At 38.2% G+C, this 17803-nt stretch overlaps 1 protein-coding gene across 1 annotated transcript in view; it reads left to right on the forward strand.

Annotated features, from left to right (window-relative positions):
- The window catches only part of DBX2 (developing brain homeobox 2), a 37422-nt gene that overhangs the window by 8450 nt on the left and 11169 nt on the right, over nt 1-17803 (forward strand). The window contains exon 2 of the mRNA XM_054590882.1: nt 7229-7324. Coding sequence (XP_054446857.1) covers nt 7229-7324 — 96 coding nt within the window. The remainder of the gene's footprint in view (nt 1-7228; nt 7325-17803) is intronic.

Genomic DNA, 17803 nt, shown 5'->3' on the forward strand with positions numbered 1-17803 from the left:
AGGCAGCAAGACCACCCCAAATATAAGTGAATGGGAACTAGAGCCCAACTCTCAAGGGGAACAGTGGCAAATAGTTTGCGGCCCTTCAAAATCTGCCATAGAGTGAAATCAGACACAATCCCTGCTGTGTCTGTCCCCTGCCAGAGCAGACCAATTTAGGAGTTAATCACATAGACTGGTATAACTGAAGCTCAAGGAGCCTTCGTTAAGGCTTTTAGAGTTTTGAGAGCTACAGGTACTAATCTGTTATGGTAGTCTTTTATGTGACATCAACTTTACAATAAAAAGAACAAGGAATTTTCTAAAATCCAGCTCATTTTTCTCAGAGCTGTCTCATAGAGACTCCTTGAAGGAGAGGCAGCCGCAGGAGTGACCCCCTTTGATTACTGCAGTGAGCGAGGGCTCCACAGGCTGAGGGCAAGCCAGCCCCAACCCCCGTTGGTGTCGTAAGGAGGTGGGAGAAGATGGCAGTGGGAGTGTTCACAGAAATGGTTACTGTTACTGTTGCCACAGCGTATTGTTACAGGATCCTTCCATTTGGCCCCTCCTTATTGCACCACATCTTGTCCCCTGCTGCTAGGTGAAATTTTCTAAAAAATCGCTTTCATCATATCACCAAGCTAGTCACAAAAACCTTCATTATCCCCTTCTGACATCTCTCAGATCAAATAAAGATATTCAGTTTGTCCTTCAAGCCCTGAATTCTAACAGCTGCGTTTAGCTCCTCCAAGCACATTGCTTCATGTTCACTCCTTTGGCCTTGTCCCCGTAGTCCGGGGGGGTCTCCTTAACCCGCCCTATGTGTCGCCACCATCCTTGCCCTCTTTCCTCTTGTTCATAGTAAAAAAAATGGATTTTTGCTTTAATGTATAATATGCTTACCAGAACCTTGCATATTTTATCCCAAAATATTTTATTTTACTTTGAGTAATGTTTCCTCTTTTAATAAAGTCTCTCCGTTTCATTCTTCTTTTTTTTTTTTTGCCATTCCAAATACCTTCAAAGTGCAGATTATGATGTTTTTCCTGATTAAAGCATTCCTAACAATATTCTTTTTTAAAGAATTTCTGTATTTCAGTGGAAGTATGGCTCATGCTGCTGCTTTTTATATGCTGTCTTTTTTGTTTTTGTTTTTGTTTTAAGAATTGATCTAAAATTATATAGTACTGGTAGATGTGAAGGCACTTCACGTGTTCTTCCCAGTGGTCTCATCCTCACTATACATTATAATCACTTGTGCAGCTTTTAAAACAGTGCTATGCTAGGCGCCCACTCCTAGCCAGCCTGATTTAATCCAGTTGGTGTGGGGCCCGCGGATCTGGAGCTTTGAAAATCACTCTGGATAACTCTAATATGTATTAGGGTTGAGATCCACTGGTTAGGAAAACACAAAGTAAGAAATTTTTTAGATATTGTCTCCTTCTTGGGGAATGCCTCATATTTGACAGAACATTAAATTTGGAGTATGGAGAAATGTAAATTTTATTTCTTTGACTAGCAGATTTAAAATCTACATGTTAAAAACATTAAAAAATAGAAATTCTTCCAGGGAAAGAAACTATCCTTTTTCATCTTCTTAGTCCCAACACATAGTGAATTATGTGACACTTGATAGGTATGCAGTAAATATTATTTGCACAGAATTGAAAGACAGAATTGAGCAAGTAGATGCTGTGTGTGATATAAATTCTCATGAGTTGCACCAGAATATTCAGACCATTGTTTTTGTTTCTCTGAAATATTCAAGAAAAAAAAAAAGCTGATTTCTGTTGTTTTCTGGTAAGCAGAAAGGTAAATGATGAATTTAATTAACTTGTTTTGTGATTGAAGGCAAGTTTCCATGTAGATCACATAAATTAATTATTTGCAGGTTGTGTGTTAAAATAAATAACATACCATTGGATAATTGATATTTCCTGCGCCTTACTGCTGAAGACAGACAGTTGCCACTCATCGGTCTCGATTTTGGGTCCAAATACCTCCTGTTCAATTATGTATTATTTTTAGGTGAGAAGTTTAGGTTTCTTTATTTTCAGTGTCCATGTACCTGGTACTTGAAAGAGGTCATTAAAACCATCCTTTTGAAATTATTTAGTTCCCTGTTATTCTTTCCCAGAAGTATTTTTGACCCTTTGGTTACCTTAGTAAGGCATTTTGAGACCTTTGCTCGTTTCTCCTCATCCTTCTTAAAATGTCTGCCCAAACAGCGTAGCATTTCACTTTGCTCCTGAAATTTATTTGAAGGTTTTATTAGTGGTCTTTAGTATTGTTTCTTTGAAATGTCAGCTCAAGTCAGTTAGTACCACAGTTTGCATTGACAATAAAAAGAATGAGGTTTCACCCATTTAGATAGCTGTTGTTCCTCTCCATCAGTAAAGAAGAATGAGAATAACAAAAACAATTAAAAAATTTATTGCTTGCTTTCTTGACAGGATTTTGAAAATAATTTCTCTGTGGCTAGCCTTGTAACCATCTTTGGCTGTGGATTACTTAGATCACAGAACCATCTAGTTGGTTAAGTTAAAAAAAAAATCAGGCCAGTTCATCCTTAAGTTGGCTCTAAGTTCCCATCTTAATTAAACATTCAAAATAATTGTTAAAGATTTTGATTCTTTGTCTTCAGGAAGGTCGGAACATCTGATTAAAAAGTAAAAAATTCATGAAGTTTTCTGTGAATAAGTGATTTTAGTCATTTAGAATCAGACAGTGTAACTCCAAAATTTTGAAGTCATTTGTTTGTAACTTGTAACAGTTTCCCACAGAAACTGGAAGTTAGATTTGTTGGCAGGATACAAAATTTGGAGTATCCCGAAGTACTAAGAAAACCTAACATCACACTGTAGGAACTGACAGCGTGCATTTTTTTTTTCCTATGGGAAAAACCAATCTGTTTTTCTCTTATGGAAAGTTTGGGAGATAGATCCATTTTCTGAGCTCTAACTCTTACTGAATAACTAGCAGTCTATGTGATGAAATGGTTATCCCTCATGGCCAATAATTAACTATTATGCCTTAATATTGATGTTCCTATTGTACTTTTAAAAAACGTGCTGGAAACAGTCATCATCACATTCCAGATGCATGCGCATCTGAGGTTGAATGTTCATGAATAAGAGAGATAGAATGTGTTAAATTCATGGTTAGTCCAGCGCCTGGCCTTTGATAGGCGCTCCTTAAATATTATTATCGCAAGTATTGTTCAGTCTATAATGAATTGTTCCTAACAGGGTAAGTGATAAAGTGACTGCATTCAGAATGTATTGACGGGCTTTGAAATGCACATCATCCAGGATGAAATTGCCTTGTTTTCTGCCCTTTTCAGGGCATCTTCAAAGTAGTTCTTAATGGCTTACGAAAGTTTTAACCCATCTGTCAACTTGTCACTTGGTTTTTTATCACACTTGGGTTTCCTTTTTTGCTCATTGCTTTAAAAACTATGTGGTTTGTGACTATTTTAAATTCTAATATATATTTTCAAGGTATAGCATTATTTTAAATGGTTATTTCCTAATGCCATTCAACATGGCTGCAATCACATGCTCAGCTGGATTAGCAATTGACTTATGTCAAAGTAGGAGCATGTAAAAAAAATGGAGCACTTAATTGAAATTTCACAGCGATTTCCACATAAACCAGTTTAAACAAGGTGTATTTATGTATAGAAGTCAGGAATTGAGTAATCTCCTGTGTAAATATGTGTGTGTTAAAGAGATGCTTTAAAATGGTGAAGAAATTCTGCACAATAGGACTTTCAGCCTGGTCATGTCACATGTAGTTCTTTAGCCACTAGAGTTGTTACTGTAGATAGCATGTCATTTTGATTACAGCTTTACTATATTAAGAGGGTGACATACAGCAGTATAACAAACTGTTCAATTACAACTCTTCTCTGGCTAAATTTAACACGAAGATACAGATCTCAGAACCTCATTGATCACAAATGAATTTAATTAATCACTTGTCCCAAATGAACGGTCCATTTTTTTCACCCTTTGTTTTCCTATTTTTAGGACTGTAGGGTTAGTCTGAGAAACATGTTGGCTAGAGTAATAAAATTTGTAATTTGTACATATCCTGCATCACTATTTTAATAGAGTCAGAAGTGTATTAACTAACTTTCTATATTTTATATTGAGCAAAAATATTTTTTGTGTATTTCCAGCTATCAGGATAGAAGTTTAATTGTGTAAGTGCAACATTGTTGACTCTTTTTCTTTTATCTTTATTCTAAAAATGCCAAATAGCACAGTAACCATAACTTAATTATCTATAGAGTGTTAATTTTGGAGATGAAATAACTTAGCTAAAAGAAGTTCTTGAGAATAAACACAATGAGGCAACTTTTATGCACAAAATATATTTTTATTTTTCCAAGTACATAATATATTCATAGAAATAATGGAAGATGTTACCCTTTCCATATAATGCCATGCTCTTGTGACAAAATATGTTAAATCTAAATGAAATGACATTTCTGTAATGGTTTTACAGTCAGTATTAGAACAATTTATGGTAATAATGAAATTTTTGAAAAAGTTTTATTAAACTTTTTGCACACCAAAATATATCTTTTTAAATACTTCTTTTTGTTGTACTTTCAAAACTATGGTGCATTTACACAGTGGAATACTATGCAGCAGAAAGAAAGAATTCTTGCCTTTTGCGATGGCATAGTTGGAACTCGAGACTATTATGCTAAAAGAAATAATCCAGTCAGTGAAAGACAAATATCATATGATTTCACTTATAAGAAGACTCCAATGAACAAAATAAACTAAGGAGTAAAACAGAACCAGAGCCATGGAAACATGGAACAGACGGACAGCTGCCAGAGGGGAGGGGGGCAGGGGAGATGGTGAAAAGAAGGGGAAGGGATTAGTCAAAGAACATGTATGAACATATGAACACCCGTGGACATGGACAAGAGTGTGGGGAATGACTGTGGGATTTGGGGGTCAGCTGGGTGGAGGAATTCAAAGGGGGAAAAGTTGGGACAACTGTAATAGAATAAACAGGAATAATAAAAAAAAAGATACAGGGAAAAAAAGCTGTCAGGTTAATGGACTATAGAAATTCGATTAAAAAAAAAAATAATAGCCCTGGCTGGTGTGGCCTAGTGGATTGAGCACTGGCCTGTGAACAGAAAGGTTGCTGGTTTGATTCCCAGTCAGGGCACAGGCCTGGTTGCGGGCCAGGGCCCCAGCTAGGGGTGTGTGAAAGGCAACCGATCAATGCATCTATCGCACAACAATATTTCTCTCCCTTTCCCCCTCCCTTCTCCTCTCTCTAAAAATGAATAAATAACATCTTTTAAAAAACCAAAACAATAAAATAATAATAAATAATACATAATACATAATACATAATAAAAATAATAAATATGTGCCACTTTGGGCAGAAAATATTAAAAATAATGTTAACCATTAAACATTTAAAAAATAAACATTAAAAATAAAAACATTAATGTTGACTGCTTTCCATTGACTACTTATTTAAAAAACCTGTATTTATAAGTAACTTGCAATTTGAAGGCATTACAGAACCAGAGACTATAAAATTCTTATTTGACAATAGACTTATTTTGATATGTCCTTCAGTGGCATTGGAAAAAATAAATATGTGCTCATCAATTGATTAAAATACAAGTTTGAAATTACTGTGTTCTTAAAAGAAGGTATGCATTTGTATCAAAATAATTTTGACTATATATAATTAAGAAAAGAGTTGCCATTGGATATGGAGGGAGAGTAATGAAAACGTTTAGTTTAAATTCATGTTGTAGATTTCCAGGGCATCTGTTATGGAAGTTACTGTATTTCAGTGTGTGTCAGGGGAATAGGGAAAGGGTTAATTCCTGATCCTGTTTTTTTTACCTAAGAAAATCAGAAGTCTCCTGTTTCTTAGATTTGCAGATCATTTATCCATTTATTGAAAATGTATTGACTATTTAGAGTGTGCTAGGTTTTCTTCTGGGTATGCTTTGGTAAAAGGAAATTGTCTACCTTCAGGAGCTCTCACCCATATTTATATTGTATTAAACCTCATTATACCAAAGGATATGATGTATTTAAGATACTTACCCAAAGGCTGGGGTGCAGTAAGTGCTCAATACAAAAGAGATATTAAGGCCAAGGTTGGGGGTTTGATCCCTGGTCAGAGCACTAACAAGAATCAATCAATAAATGCATGACTAAGTGGAACAACAAATTGATGTTTCTCTCTCCTTTCCTCTCTCTTTTTAAAATCAATTTTTAAAAAAGAGCTATTAATGTTCTATGACATCTTTTGTAGCATTTTTCATCTACTAAGGAAAAGAATTTAAAATTTCTTTACTTACAAGAGTATGATAACCAGCCTATGTATATGTATTGAAAATATTAGGGACAGCGTAGTTTAATAAAATGAGCAGAGCAGAATTACATAGTAACTCCCTATACTATAAACATTAATGCTTTCAGGTTAACTAGATTTCTCTTGTGATAAAATGTTACTACTCTTTTCAAATACTTTTAAACATGTAAAAGTGATCAGAAAAACTGCTTTTTGTTAGGGAATTGCTCAGTAAATTAACTATTATAAACTTTGGAATCCAACTATATATAGAACCTTCTGAAAGTAAACAGTAGAGTAATATAATCTCTTTTAAAAATTACATTTAAGCACTTAGCATTCAAATTGTTTCTTGGCAAGTATTATTTATATATCTAGAGCCGTGCTATTCAGTATGATAGCCCCTAGCCATATGAGTCTATTTAAGCCTAAAATAATATAAATTAAGAATTTAGTTACCCAGTATTACTAGCTATATTTCAAGTGGTTAATAGCCATATGTGGCAAGTAGATACCATTTTGGACAGTGCAGATATAGGACATTTCCATCACCACAGACAGTTCTCTTGAATAATGTTGATCTAGGATATTTTAAATAAAGGAATATTTGATATATGATACATACTACATATAATTATGGCCACACAGAAAATGAACTATTAACATTTGGTTTTGATAATTTGAGTCTTTTCACATCTTCCAAATCTTGATTAAATTATTTGGCAAGCTCTTTGACAGTTAAAGGCTACTTTAAAAGGACTTTACTTTTGTAAAGAGTGATACCTAAGTAAAAGCTCAGAAAATGAAGGGCTTTTCCTCAATGACCTTTGGGAAACTGGAATTTTGGATATTGTCTAAAAGAAATGGCTAATCAATGAGATCAATGCTCTCTCTGCAGCGCCTTCCAAACCCTTTTTCCTGAGCGCCCCGCCATTCTACTCCGCGTGCTGCGGTGGGTCCTGTCGGCGCCCTGCATCCCCCACTGCTTTTCCAAGTAAGTTTTTATGCTTCATCAGCAATGCCTCAGTTGTTCTGTAAACCAGAGCAGCAGGATTTAATGTGCTCTGGAAAACTAATTGGTAATGCAATGGCAAGGAGCTAATTCCTCACTAAAAATCACAGCGATCCCATTCAGGAGGTTTCCAGAGATTTATCAAACCTCAGCACACTGAGCAATTGTGAGCGGTTTCTAATGACATTGAAACCCAGGGCTGACACACCAAGGAAAGCGACTTGTTTTCCATTTGATATAAAAGACCTCAGAGGGACCAGTTTGGCTCTTTCTGAAATGTGTAGCAATACCCATTTAAAGAAGAAAAAAGGAAGGCTAAGAAATTGTGCTGTGTAAAATTTCCATTCAGCTTAAAATGTGACACTGAAAGTCACTATGTGTCTGTAGAAAATATTTTTAAAATCATTAAGATTGTAAAAATAAATCCCTGCTCTTTGTGATCCTGAGGAAAACAACCAGCATCATAGGAAATATTTGCAAGAGAACTTTTCTGCAAACACTGCAAAATTTTAAAAGAGTCCAGTAATGGTGTAAGAATGACAGCTTTCAAAAACTTACAGAGTGTGCACACACATGCTCACACATGCAAAAAAAAAAAAAAAAAAAGAATGTCTCACTAAAAGTCAGTAAAGTTCACCTTAGTCTTGAGATTCCTGAATTAGATAGGAATCTGTAGGCAGAGAATTTGAGTTGATGATAAAGAAGTCCTGTGGAGGAGTGCCTTCATTACCGCTACCCAAGAGAAAATATTTATACAGGTTAACAGCTCTGTCAGGTGCAAAGTGAAGTATGAGTTGAATCAGGCTCAAGTGAGAGCTCCACCGTGGCTGAGTTGAGAGCCCCGCCACCTCCCCGCCTGTGTTTTATGAACGTTTCAGGAGGGCGGTTGCTCGACGGAATGATTCTTGACAAGTGAGGCAGCAAATGCTGGCCGTTTAATGAGCTGCAAGCTTCTGAGCACCTCTTGAGGGGGCTGGTACTTTCCCACAGAGCACTTTACATGGCCGGGACCAGCCACAATGGGTGACAGACCCGTGACCAATTGTCACTTTCACTTGACTCATCCACACGCGACCTCACCACGATTTTTCACTGTGCAGATGAACTTTAGGAACCATTTCACATGGAAAAGGCTTGGGCAAGGGTCAGTTGCCCTTTTGTATGGTCATAAAGCAAGGCTCTGTGTGCCAGTCTTTTCTCCTGTCTCACATTCCAAGTGAATTTCTGGACACCATTTAAAGCACTTGACTGAAAAATAAAGCAGTGAATGAAACTGACTTTTATAGACTCATTCTAGCTCATCTTCCCATATAACCCTGTCCACCTGAAAAGGGATTTAGTGGATGAGCTGAGTGTATACAGGACTTGCTGAATACATAGGGCCCATTATCAACTGTGGGGATTGTTTATTAACCAGGACAGATACACTACCATTTTGGAAGTGACCTATTAATTGTCCATTTAACTAGAGTGTATTGATTCAAATAGAAAAATAGAAACCATGACTAAACCTTTTACTCGCTCCTTCAAGGTGGTCTCCCATGAGGGCAATTGAAAACTGTTGTGCAAATTAAGGAGACATTTATCACCATAAATTTGAGTATCAGGAAAAGACTGCTGGAGTAGAGACTAAAAACCCAAACATCTGATACCATCAGATACGGTAGCATAATGGCATCTCTGCGGAATTAAATCTTTAGTGTTGTATTCCGGGGGTGAAGATTAAAAGAGGTCACATACCTAGTTTCAGTTATTTCACCTTGATGTAATACTGGTCTTCTACTTTAGGAAACCGCTGGCAATGGAATTTAGGTAAGTGGAAATGGACAAAGAAATGCCACGTAGCAGGTGGGGACATTCATGTATGTACGTGTGTGTGTGTGTGTGTGTGTGTGTTCATTCTCTAGTAGTGTTTAATAACAGTCTCTAAATCATGCAAGTATTCTAGTGCCCAGACCAGTTTAATAAATAGAGCACATAAAAATAGTTGTAAAGACATTTCCTAGGTAACTCTGTCTTCTCAATTGCTTGAAAATTTACCTTAAGCAAGTCTCACTTTCTTCCATCTGCTTCTCAGTCCTTCCCACTCTATGCTTTTGGTGTAACTGTTGTAATTTGTGCTCTTCTCTGGAGGCTTCCAAGTCCCAGGTTTATCTTTTTTATTTATTAAAACACAGGGGAAATCAGTGCAGCTCAGACTGAGGACAGAGAGGGCTGCGCTGGATTTCTTTTTAGCTCTAAAGTTGGCATTTTACACCAGTTTAGTGATGCCACAAGTGTTTTAAATAAACTTTGGTGTCTCATTAGTTATAATTCTGAAATGAATTCCTTATTTTCTTGTTTATAATGTTCATTGTATTGGCAGCAAATAATAACGAAATGGTGGATTTATGTTGTCAATAAAGACTTTTACATAAATAACTATGATGCCAAGGAACAGTTAATAAGGCTTATGTCTGCACAGTATTCATTTTTATTTAAGGCGTTTACTAGATTTTTCCCCCCCTTTTCTTCTCTTTTTTAATATTAAGAATGATTTTCATGCCCAGGCATTTAATTTTTTCCCCATTGTGCAAAAGGAAGAAAATGAACAGATCAAGTAATCTTGTATTATGTTTCAGGTCGGAGAGCCAAAATTAACGTTTATACTAAGATGTTTAATAAGTGATGAAATCAACAGCCTTCATTATTATTTCACAATATTGACTTCACTATTTCTGAAAGTGTAGGAGCACATCAACACGCCCATAACTAGCAAGTGAAACATCATTTTGACTCTTTTAACATGATCCACTTGTTTAAAATTGATTTAGTTTTTCTTATTAACTTTTAGATTGATGATTGACTCGTTGCAATGTGGAAACAATCATTCGTCCAGTGCCCTTCCCACATATAATAAATACTGTAATAGGCTATTTAAGCACAGACCTTACGGGGGGAAAAATTAAAAGGCAGTGGTAAAAGTTCTCCCCTCCCTCAAAGCGGTGTAAGGAAAATCTTTGATATTACATCCATAAGGTTCTTTTCAAAACAACACATTTCTCAGCTAAGAAGAAATGGAAAGTTGTGGGAATTATGCAGAGAATGACCTTAAGAAAAATCACCTGAAAAAAGTACAGGAGCCTTAATTATGTAGAATAACTAATTGAATTCATCAGATAATTATTTTGTTTTGTGTTTGAGTACCCAACTTGAGTCTGACCTTTTGAAAATTTTCTGTACTGAAAGACAAAGTTCAAATGTGGAGCAGCAAGAGAATATTCTGGAACAAGATGCTCTGCCTTTCGGGGGCGATGACCTTCTAGTCTACATTTGAGATCATTTTACTCTCTTCCCTTCTTTGTTAAAACTTAAGAGAACATAATATACTCTCCAAATTTAATTTGAGGATTTTGTTGAAGGCAGCAGGGAAGGGACCGCTTTGTTATCATTGTGCATGTAGGTTGGCCCTGGGAGTGTTTCTGTCAAAGAGGCGCAATGCTCTGGTTAGCATTCCTGCCACCTGGCCTGCCTGTGCTCTCGGCTGGCGCGGTGAGTGGGCTGAGGAAACTGACAAGACCTATGGAAGTTCCTAAAAGGCCGAACAAAAGTTTCTTTTATAAGGATTTCTCTTTAGCACTCTAATGTCTTTAGAGGGATGTGGCATTGTGTTCGAACAGAGAAAGAAACCTAATTATTTTGTCGAAAACATAATCAAGTTTGTGCAATAAGTTGAACGTAAGTTTTAACTTCTCAGCAGTGAAGGGAGGGGTGCTCCGTAGATAAATGACACTCAGTCAACCAGGAAAAATGTTTAAAGGAGTCAGAGACTCACAGACAATAGATTTTCCAAATTGATGGCTCTATTCAGCATTTCTACAGAGGCAGTGAAAGTATATGAGTAATGTTCCTGGAATGGAGTTCCCTTCTCCCCAAATGTTCATAAGTAGTGGAGGTTGGGGGTTGGGGAGGGGAACCACTTAGTGATATAAGGTGCTTGTCCCTGATCTTGACTACAGCCCTTGCCTAAACATAACATGAAATCTAACAGGGCAGCTAATTCTAAATTCCCTCAAACTAATGCACAGGTACAGAATAGGGGAGCGAGAGAATTGGCTGCATGGAGCAAAGTAGGAAAGGGTTGTACTGGTACCTCAATATGTGTCTAAAGAATGGTGTGGGGATGTTGAATTGTGCTTTTAGACATAGACTATCTAGAACTAGGGGGATAATATTCCTATCGGATTCTGTAATGGTCAGAACTGCCTACACTTGTTCAGTTCCAGAGGCTCACTTTAAAAAGCACATTGAACAAATTTGCATATAAAAACAAGGTCAGGAGGTAGTCAAAAACTAAAATGGTGAAGGAGCTATATGACTGGTCATGAATTTTTGAAAGTAGTTGAATGTGTTTGGCCTGGGGAAGAGAACTAAAAGGAAGAACATGAGAGTTATCTTCAAATTAGATATACTGTATTCATTATAGATAGAAAGGATGGACTTCGGGCCAGTGAGTAGAGTTTAGTGGAAATTGAATTTGGACTACTATAAGGGAAAGTTTTTAAGAAAATCAAACTATATGATAATGAAGTATTATATAGCATCCCAAATACTAGATTATATAGAGATTGCAAGATAACTTCTAGTTTAAATAGGGTGGGCTACACAAATGCTCTATCTTTCCTCTCCAAACCTCAAATCCACAAGAATTACATAAAATGCACACACAAATGCACACACTCCACATTTGAAAATGAGAAGGGTAAGGAAGCTCTTCACAGGAGAGAAATTGAGAAAACCCTGAAAAGTGGGTGATAGGAAGTTACTGCTGTTTGAGTATTCTTGCAGAAAAAGATGATCCCACAAAGAAGAACCACCCCATGTTTGAGGAAAGCTAACTCCAGGAAGGAGACAAAGAGTCATGGTTCAAAATAACTTGTGTTTGAAGAAAGAGTTAATGGAAGTTGTTGGCATTGTAGCTGGCCTGGTGGAAAGGCACGCATTAAGCAAATGATCCATCTCTTTAAGCTCGGAGAAGCTACTCTTGAATTTGTACAAAAGAAAGAAAGGATGCTACTTCTGAAAGGTTTGTTGGTAATCTGACTTGAGCTATCCTGAAATAATTTTTTTTTTCCTAGAAGCCTTGAGAGATGTAGATCCAGTGTTGCTTCCTAGACTTGTGCTGTAAGTTTCCTTACAGTCACTAGGATGTTGGGTCATCAGTTAGTCTTTAACACAGAAAGCCTGTGTAAACTCAGAAAGAAAAAAACCCTGAAACAGCAGAGCTTTCTAGGAGTGGCCAACTCTTCGGGTTGCTGTGATCCCAAGGTGGCCCAGGTGGGGAGTAGAGGAGAACAGGAATCAGCAAGGCCAGCGCCATGGCGGGGCCCAGGAGTTTAGAATGGAACAAAGACACGAAAGGTCCAAACCCCTTCACAGGGCTCCTGAAGCAATAAGGAAGCTGCCCCATGTGGGCTTAATGATCTAGAGATGCCAATGAGTCAAGGAGAGTCTGAACAGCACACGAGGTACTAGCCCACTGTACATGGGAAGGGACTCTGTTGGGTCGTAGGGCTAACCGGGCAGGGCAGAACTGCAGTTCTTTGCACACAGCACGCCTGCATGGGTGGTAGTGCCTGCCACTGGGCCCACTCCGCACAGGGATTCCCCAGGCGATGGTGTTTGGAGGCCACCTCAGGATCCAGGGAATCATGTCTTTGAAAACTTTTCTACCCTAGGTCATTGTGCCATTTAAACTTGACTCTTCCCTACCTCCTGACTTCTTTCCCTGCACACTCATAATTTTGACAGTCTTTGGTATAATCTTAAAGAGCATTGATTGGCCTCACTGTGCTTTGATATATGACCTCAACTGCCTCAGTTTTTTCCTATGGAAAAAGAGAGTGAAATATATAAGGCTGGTGATTGTTGTAAAGATTACATGACCTGCTGCATGTAGTTTGCACATATAGCAGCACATGTTGAACCCCAAACATGTATGAAAACTTCATTATAAAATAATAATCATAATGATATTCCCAATTTGATAAGCCTATAGCACCTAGAATTGGTGGCTCTGACTTGTAATGCCTCTCCTCTACTACATGCCTCAAGCTCTGCATCTATTTCTATTTATATTATTCATTTGTTTATTTTTTTATTTTTGTCACCTGGAAGTTCCCATACAAGTCAGACATTTGTCATGGATGTAAGAATAGTCAGAAGTCTGCGTTTCTTATAAACTTTCAGTAGCATCTGAGAGATTTTTGAATCACCAAGTTCTTGCAGTCTGCGTGTGTTTTGCAGACGTAAATCTGAGCATGTAGTCGTAGGTTTTGAAAGTATGAAACTAGCATAGGTTCATCATTGTGGCCAGTGGTTAGATCCAGGGGGAGCTTATAAAATATTCATGGGTCAGACTTGCAAGGGATCATCCATGGCAGAAGCAGCTTCCTGTAGAATCACTAAGCACATTGCTGTATGAAAACATGCATGATTTGTGCATTGAGGGCAGGGCTGAGAGAAACCAGACAACTAGCAAAGGAAGGGAAAGTGTAATATTCTTTATCTTCACTATATTTTTGCTTGTTCGTTGGCTGGATTCATGTTTGTTATAGGGCACTGAAACCTGAGGGCAAGACCCCGGAGTTAACCCTTTGGCCCTCACAGCCACTCCAGGTCTCTCTTTCAGAGAATAAGGTCTGATTTGGGTCCACGACCCCCAGAATGTTAGTATGCACCGCATTGTTGAGAATAACTTATTTATAGATTCCCTTGAAGGGGATCTTGTTTCTCTTTACTTCAAAGTGGTTCATTAACAAAACCTCTGGGTTTCTATGAAAAGTTTTAGGGTCATTTAAATGTGTTACTCCATTGTTTTATTTAAACATACAGATCTTGGTGAAGATGGGGGCTAAAATGAGTAGAATCATGACTTCTACTTATAAAACCTCTACTTAGAAAAAAATATGTATGTTTTTTAAAAACTAGCCATGTAAATACATAAATTGGTTTTGCCTTTCTATATAGATATGAAAACATTTTATTAACTCAGAAAATATGGACTTTTCTAAGTCAGGCTCTCCTTGAAAGGCTTTCCTCTGTGGCAAGTTATAACCTGAGCTTGCTTCAGTCATGCTTGGCCCTCATCTGCCTTCCCAGTTTATCTCTTGGGTTCTCCCCATTCATCCCTGCAATCGGGAAACACCAAGCTGGGCGAGAGTCCTAGGTCCACCACGTTTCACACTGTCCTCTTCCTGCTCGTGTGTCTGCACATGTTAATTTCTCTGCTCTGCCTGCTTTGTCTAGGTTGCCAGCAAGGGGAATTGCTACTCTTCTAGGTGCTCTTCTCTCGGGACTAACTTTGTTTTCCTCCAAGGCTAAGTAGCTTCTTACCTGGTGCTCTATGTACTTGCTCTGCTGTGGTCTGTGAGTATTTATCTTACTGTACTATGGCTGTCTGTATTCTTCTTGCACCTCTCTTATCAACTGTGAGCACCTGAAGGATGGATTGGATTCATCTTCAGTTGTCACTCAGCAGCAACTCAATCACTCTGCTAGATTATTCCCAAAAAGGTTGCTGGAATATTTGCTGTTTTCCTTAGAAAATAGAACTAGACTTAAGTAGAGTGGAGCTGAATTATTTGTCCATAACTCTCCAACAATAGCCTATCTTAGTGTTTATTTTTGCCTTTTCAATCTCTTTTCTCTGATTTTTGCTGAGTTGTAAGCATAGTAGATATCTTATATATCATGCGTATAATACTGTTCTTCATCTTTAATGGCTCTTTAAAGTTTCACCGAAGGGATATAGCATAATATATTTTACCTTTGAATATTTAAGTTTTAATATACATGGCTATAATAAGGATAGAGTGGATATATTTATAAACTAAGAATGTCAGAATCAAAATATCAAGTGAGAAGGGCACACTGGAACTGGGGGAGACAATTGCCAGGCTGTGTAGGAGATGCCACAGTCTAGGCTCACAGACTGACCCAGGGCAGGATGCGGAAGCCTGTGGTCACAGACAGGAGCTCTGGCTGTGTTTGTAAATGTTTCCTTCCTTCCAAGTTTTGATCCATTACACATGAGTAAAGGAGCAGTGGGGGGTGGAGGAAGGATCCTAGAACTTGGGTCCAGAAAGCCTTGTTACCAGCTGAGCTCTGCGTCCTTTGTGTAGCTTTGGATCTCAGCCACTCAGACCACTTCATCTGTACAGAGGATGTTCACGGCATGTGATTCTTATAAGAATCAAATGAAATCCAACAAGGAGAAGTAAACTAGATTTGTGGGATCTGCTGTGGGCTTGACAGTGCAATTATCTTGTGCTATGTCATCAGATCTATAGAGCAATCGTGTAAGATAAGCCGAAAGAGCCTGACTTGCTCCAAGTCACACTATGTGCTGAGATCCAAACTCAGTTTTTCCTTACTCCACAGTCATTTGTCCTGAGGTTTCCTAGAAAGACATCATCCCACCAGATAAACCTGTGCTCTGATATATTGCAGAATGGCCAGTCCCAAGGTCTCTGTATCAAGGAAAGTTTAAGGAAAAAAAGCATTTAGAGAGAGATGGACATATAGAGATGTTTAGAATTTTTTTATTATTGACCAATATTTCATAAAGCTACTTAAATCTCTGATAAAGAAACAGTGAATTCAATTGTCAAAACCTGACTTCAACGTAAGATCTTGGCATGAGGCAGGCAAAATAAAAAGGGGGGGGTGGGTCCTATGAATGGAGAATTGACTAAGATCCAGTGAGAGGATGAACGGAGAGAGCATCAATAAAAGAAGAGCTTTGCAAAGAATTCAGCATGATTACATCTCAGGGTCTATGGCATTTCTAAGGAGATGTGAAGGTTACTGAGCTGGAGCAGCCACTGGTTCTTCTTGCCATGCGAGGACGAACCAGAAGGACCAGTAACCCAGGTCTGAGGGACTTGCTGGGAGATGTTTGCAGTCTTTTAGACAAATAGGAAAGGGAGTTATCATATTATAGAGGTAGAATTAACAAGATTTATTTATTTATTGACATTCTCTTTGTAAAATACAAGTCAGGACAGTGGGAGTATTGTGTAGGGTTAGGAGCCTTTGTTGTGGATTCTGTCTTCCTGGGTTTGAAACCCTAGCCACGTGACCTTGGATAAAGTTATTTAAGCTGTCTAGGCTTCATTTTATTCATCTACAAAATGGAGAGAATAATAGTAGCATTCATAGCATCGATTGGTTGGGAGGATCAAATGAAATAATGCACAGAATATGCTTGTTTCTCATTATCTTGTCACACCTTGCTTAAACACTTTCTTTTGATCTTCCCTACATATTGGATAATATCCCAAACTCTTGTAGTCCTCTGTGATCTGGCTCAGTTCCACTCCGTTATCCCTATGCCAGCGGTCCCAATGCCTTCCAGAGCCTGGCAGGTAGAGAGCAAGCTAGGTAAAGCGATAGGAAACTGGGGGCCACATGGTCCCTCTAAAGGGAGCGCCCACTATGCGCTCTGGTAGCCATTTGCTTTGTGGGACAGTGAGCCAGTGTGGTTACCTTTGAAGAGATGTTGGAAAGCAGGACTTTACATGAAACCGCCCTGTTAGCAAATGTGGACAATTAAATCATAAGTCCTAATCAACACTCTAAAACCAGACAAAGCCCACCTGCAGGCTGGATATGGTTGGCAGTGCCCTCTCTGCTTCATGCTCTTCCCCAGCCGTGAAGCCTGTTTATGTATCCTTGTACAGACTTTATTCTTCGTGCCGTAGTGCTTTTAGACATGCTAGTCACTCTGCCTGGATTGGCCTTGGTTCTTTCTCTTTTGAATTGGTTTGTTTTTTTAGACTTGGCTCAACCTGGCTATTTTCTCTGAACTCATCATTTCCTCCTTTGTGATGCCAGTTTTTTTACAGATCATTCTATTCTAGTTCTTATGTCTGTATGAAATGTCTATTCACTTGCTTTTTTATTTAAAAATAATTATTAAGTGCCAAAATGTAAACTGGAGTCCCTGCTCCCCTGATGCCTGTTTTTGGGGGGATAGTCATGTGTCAGTCCTCCCACGAGAGGGTGAGCTCCTTGAGGGCAGGGACCATGTGCTAATTGTCTGGGATACCCCGCGAATTAGCATCTTCTTGCTGCTGTAACAAATTTTCACAAAACTAGCTTCCTAAAACAATACAAACTTAATATCTTACAGTTATGGAAGTTTGGATCCTGCAATGTTCTCACTGCACTAAAATTAAGGTGTCAGGAGGGCTGCATTCCTTCTGGAAGCTCTAGGGGAGAAGGGCTTCTCTTTCCATTGCCAGTTTCCAGTGACCGGCTGCATTTCTTGGCTTGTGGCCCCATCCTCCTCCATCTTCAAAGCAAGATGTATGGCATCTTCAAATCTCTTTCTGACTGTGACTTCTTTTTTGCCTCCCTCTTCCATTTATAAGGACTTTTTAAATTACATTGGGCCCATCTAAATATTGCATGATACTC

The sequence above is a fragment of the Pteronotus mesoamericanus genome, unplaced genomic scaffold, assembly GCF_021234165.1.
Source record: "Pteronotus mesoamericanus isolate MK-2021 breed Mesoamerican mustached bat unplaced genomic scaffold, CSHL_Meso_final scaffold_21, whole genome shotgun sequence".
Classification (NCBI taxonomy): domain Eukaryota; kingdom Metazoa; phylum Chordata; class Mammalia; order Chiroptera; family Mormoopidae; genus Pteronotus; species Pteronotus mesoamericanus.